The sequence below is a fragment of the Phalangium opilio genome, unplaced genomic scaffold (assembly GCF_054372755.1).
Source record: "Phalangium opilio isolate 3A_F unplaced genomic scaffold, DU_Popi_V2 ptg000089l_1, whole genome shotgun sequence".
NCBI lineage: Eukaryota > Metazoa > Arthropoda > Arachnida > Opiliones > Phalangiidae > Phalangium > Phalangium opilio.
In genome coordinates, this window is record NW_028324194.1 from 2578504 (window position 1) to 2583464 (window position 4961).

General features: G+C 35.8%; 1 protein-coding gene across 1 annotated transcript; it reads right to left on the reverse strand.

The window, feature by feature from the left end:
- Positions 1-411: 411 nt before the first annotated feature.
- On the reverse strand, positions 412-4961 carry LOC149646967 (uncharacterized). The gene is made up of 2 exons (XM_089849788.1): positions 4821-4961; positions 412-2479 (listed from the first exon to the last, which is right to left on the reverse strand). The coding sequence occupies exon 2, from the start codon at positions 2431-2433 to the stop codon at positions 1705-1707; it is 729 nt and encodes a 242-aa protein (XP_089705914.1). The 5' UTR covers positions 2434-2479; positions 4821-4961; the 3' UTR covers positions 412-1704.

A 4961-nucleotide genomic window follows, 5' to 3' on the forward strand; every position in this document is an offset into this window, starting at 1 on the left:
CCACAGGGTTCATCACTTGGCCCTTTATTGTTTAATATTTACATAGCAGATCTACCAACCGCGATACACCATTCATCACTATACCAATTTGCAGACGATCATAAGTTAGTCAGTAAAATAAATAACATAACTGACTGCGAAAATTTACAAAAAGACTTAAATGATCTATCTACTTGGTGCCTAAACAACAACCTTATATAGAAAAAACCGTTATAATCACTTACACGAGAAAACTGAAACGAATCACCTACAATTACATTTTAAACTCAAAAATTCTAAAGCGCGAAAACCTAACAAAGGACCTTGGGATCTTTTTTGACTCAAAACTTAATTTTAAAGACCACCGACACTATATAGTCGGGAAATGTCGCCACATCCTAGGATGCACTCTTAAAGTCGCAAAACCACTTAACTACCCAAAAGTCTTCATCAAGCTTTATACAACCCTCGTAAAACCATGTCTGATATATGGAGCAGTAACATATAACGACAACATCAAATCAAACATCAACCTACTTGAGGGAGTACAAAGAAAGTTCATAGAATATTACCATACTTACTTCATCAAGGACGCATAATACGACTACGAATCAATATTGAAACATCTCAATATAGATACTATAACGATTTTATTACGAAAACTTGACATCATCTTTGTGCAAAAAATTTATACCAACAAAATCCACTCTAGCCTGCTTCTAGGAGCGTTAAACTTCAATACGTGTGCTCGACCGACACGTAAAAGAAACCTCTTTTATGAAAAACAAGAGAACTTTTCCCCTATTACTAGAATGGTCAAGAATTACAACGTTTATAGCGCGAACAACGACATAGATTTGTATAAACCATTAAAACTAAAACAACTGCATTTATCTTAAGCACACTATCTTGACCCCCATTTTTCCTTAAAATGTAGATTTTAAATAACTCCTAACTTAAACTTGTACTTAATTTAACACCATGTGCATTGACTAGCTGGTATCTGTATACTGTTTCAATGTACAATAAACACACATTATTATTATTATTATTATTATTATTATTATTATTATTATTATATAAGGGTGTCAAACTACAGTTAAAAGCAAGAACAACCGCAATTTCGAAAACCTTTGGTGGACGTTTGCTCCGATTTGGAAACTGCGAACAACAGACACACACACAGACACACACACACGATCGTTACAGAACCTCTCCGTGACATACGTCACTCGGAGAGGTAAAAATATGAACTTTATCTAAAGGCTGAGAAACAAAAAATACACGCAAAGCTAGGAAAGATTGGGGGACTCCATAGTTAAGGTCAAGTCAGTATAGGAAGGGCCTGTAGTTTGGAATATTATCAAATAAATAAAAGTGACAATTCTTTAATTTCGATATACGAGTGATTGTTAATAGCCACTCAAATATGGTTATGAAGGAAAATTTTGTGGGTTCTTCCAGTCTAGATATTCTCCCAAAGTTATAGTGTTAGAAATCTTTAAATTACATCGGGTTTGCATACACTTGTAATTTAATGAGAAGTTGAAATATAATTAAAGATTTATCTTTTAAATTGTATGGTTCGATTTCAACTATCTTTTACATTTGTAATGCTTAAAAAGTTGTATTTAATCTTTTTGTTACGATGCTTGACAAATCAGAAATTAATAGATCCTTTTAATTGTAGGTGTTTCTCTAACAGTGACAGTAAATCTCTCACACTTATCGTTGGTTAACACGCGTTAGGAGAAAAATCGAGACTGGTCGCCGACGAAGGTTTCCGCCCTGTATAAAATTTACCATTTCTGGGTCAGTTTTTTGATCCTTCTGAAGTTCTATTAGAAGCCGCTGCGCAGAACCGGCATTTCCACCCTCTACGTCTTTCGCCGACTGATTAATTTTAGATTTAAAGTTTTGCAGCGATTTTGGAATTTCGTACCTTCCTGTTTCGTTTCGAACTTCTTCGAGAATCAGTTTTGTATCACCTCTTATGCGAAAAAAATCAACCACTTTGGATTTTTGGTCTTCACTTGCTTGGCGCAAGGAGCGATTTGCTGGGTATTTTTCATACAGTTCTGGTCCAATAGTATGGTTGTGTTTTAATTCCAAAGATGAAATATACAATTTTTGAAACTTTGCGTTTGCCGAATAGGTGACGTGGGCAGGGCAAGAACTTGCGAAAGTCGAAGACTTTCTTAGCCCCTTTGATTGTGAATTGTACTTTCCATAGTGAACGCAAACTAGTTGCACCCTTGCGTACTTAAATTTTTCATCCAGAGGAGTGTACACTCCTTTTCTACTTCTTTTACAAGCCTTTCTGTTATGGCTCTCGATGGTTGTAGCGTGTTTGTATTTGCTAAGAATTGGAGAAAAGTGTTCCTTGCAATATTGAAAATGGGCCTTTTCACAAGATTTCCAATCGTCAAATTGCTGTGTAAGTTTTAATTCCATCGTCAATTTGAAAGGGTTGATCACGGGAAATAATTTAACACTCCATCTATTCATGATTAAGATGATTAATTATAAAGTTGGTAAAAACAATTCAATGAGGTTGTGTGTTCGAGTAGCCCAGGGAATCCTACTCTTTAATTTAGAGTATCATTCAAAAATATTCTTAAAGAGAGGGTGAGTGAAAAATCAAGTGATTTTTTATCGATTCTTCTTTTAATTATAAGATCATTCTGCATAGTAAACATTGTGGTTGCACGCTTCGTGTCTCGCGCCATGATTTTCACATCGCACGCAAGTTTTATCAAATCTCGCGATAAATTTCATTCGACACGGAGAGTGCCACAAGAGTTTTGTTAACAAAAAGACGGCGATATGCGATTGGTCGGAGGTCCTAATTTCAAATTATCCTTAAAATCTGAACCTAATTAATCATTCGGAGGTATTTCCTGAATGTTTCACTATGCAGACTGTTCTTAAAATTAGTTGAAGAATCGATAAAAAATCACTTCATTTTCCTCTTCACCCTCCCTTTAAAGGGCTATTCATTTGATACTACGATCGATTTTGACGAAAACATTTCTTGTGTGTTTATGACGAATAGAACCAAAAACCAATAATATTTTTGTCATGCAAAAATGGCCCAAGAAGGCTAGCTTCCTCAGAAATCTACGTCAATCATTGCCATAAACTCTAAGACAGCTGAAGTATACGCCAAACACTATTTTTACATCATCGTGACTGCTTATGAAAACTTTTTCAAGTTTAAACCATAGATAAAGGATGCGCGTGAGGAAATTTGATCTCACGCTATAGGATAGGCAACTCCCTATCTCCTACGGTAGCTTATTCGAAATATAATCTGTTCCAGCTTCAGTTGTCAGCACGCGCAAACCTAGGTCTCTATGTTGGAGCGGCTCAGTGGTAATCTATAACTTAGCTTTGTGTCTGCTGACAAGAAACGAGAGAAATTCTGCTTTTCAGGATTAAAAATATCGAGATTTTAGATACTGAAAATCAGTACCTATGAAAAACATTAACATGTACAAAAATGGGCCAAGCCTCGCCTCGTGACCTCTCCGCCGTAAAACGTTCTGAGATCCCATGTAGAGCCAAGTCTGCCTTTTGTTCTCATTCAATCGCCAATTGAACAATTATGTTATAAATTAAGTCCTTTTCCAAATTAATAACCAATATTCTTTGACTCTTTGTTCGTATCAAAAATATCGTGACTTGGCAATCGCAGGAAAGTAATATTAAAAGGAAGTCGAGGGGATATTCACTAAATCGTTGCCTATTTTAAAATAATCGAAGGGGATGACCTGCGCTTGCCAAGTCACGATATTTTTGATACGAACAAAGATGTATAATAATGATAGAGTCAAAGAATATTGGCTATTAATTTGGAAAAGGACTATAACATAATTGTTCAATTGGCGATTGAATGAGAACAAAAGGCAGACTTGGCTCTACATGGGATCTCAGAACGTTTTACGGCGGAGAGGTCACGAGGCGAGGCTTGGCCCATTTTTGTACATGTTAATGTTTTTCATAGGATCTCACTTCTTTTTGTAGACCCTCGGTAGTTATATTAAAACAAGACCCTCTCGTGGTACTTCGTTTGCCAATATAATCGCTTACGTTTGTCCTTATTTACGCTGAATTACCCCTTTCGACCCGCAGAGAATATGTAATAAAGATTGTACGCGATATCCTAATATAAGAATGTAGCATCAGTTACGACACATTTATTTTAAACTACCACTCCTATTAGCTTTAATATATATTTAACTTTCGGTTAACTTTGGACCATTACGTCCTTTCATCAAGAACACACACTATTTCTGTTGAAAAGACGGCAGCGCCATCTAGTTTTAAAATAAAGAACTAAAGAACAATTTTATAAAAATTTCGGGATGTTTTATTTTTTCTGTGCTTTATAAAATAAATGAAAACTAAATCCTGAATTTTAAGTTTCTATCTACCCTAGAAGTACCTTAGAATTTTGATGATCGGTGAGTGAGTGAGTGACAAAATAAGGTAAATTTCACCTTCGATTTTTCGAAAAGTATATAGGGTAGGAACTTGAAATTTGGAAACTATAGCAAGGACTGACAGTCCTCGCGGCAAGCAAAATTTCAGACTTTTACCTGTACCCATCACGAAGTTACAGTGGGCTTAAAAGTGCCACGAGTTGCTTCGAGAAAAGGATGTCAGTGCTCGACTTGGCTGGGAGCACTGCCGTGCTCCCAGATTTCTTTTGTCGGTTGTCAGATCGATAATTACGCGATATACGTATCACCATATCTTCGACATCCATAATGGGGATTTAGGGTTACCAAAACACGCACACCCCAAATTAAATTATTAAGCAAATTAAAGGTACATACCTTTTAAGACTGGCAAATCGAAGTATGGTACAACCGTATCTTAATCCGATATATATAAATGAAATTTAATTCAAATTCCGAAGAACTAAACACGGAATTAGGGATTTAATTTGTCCCTTCTTTTTCCTTGTTGAATCATCG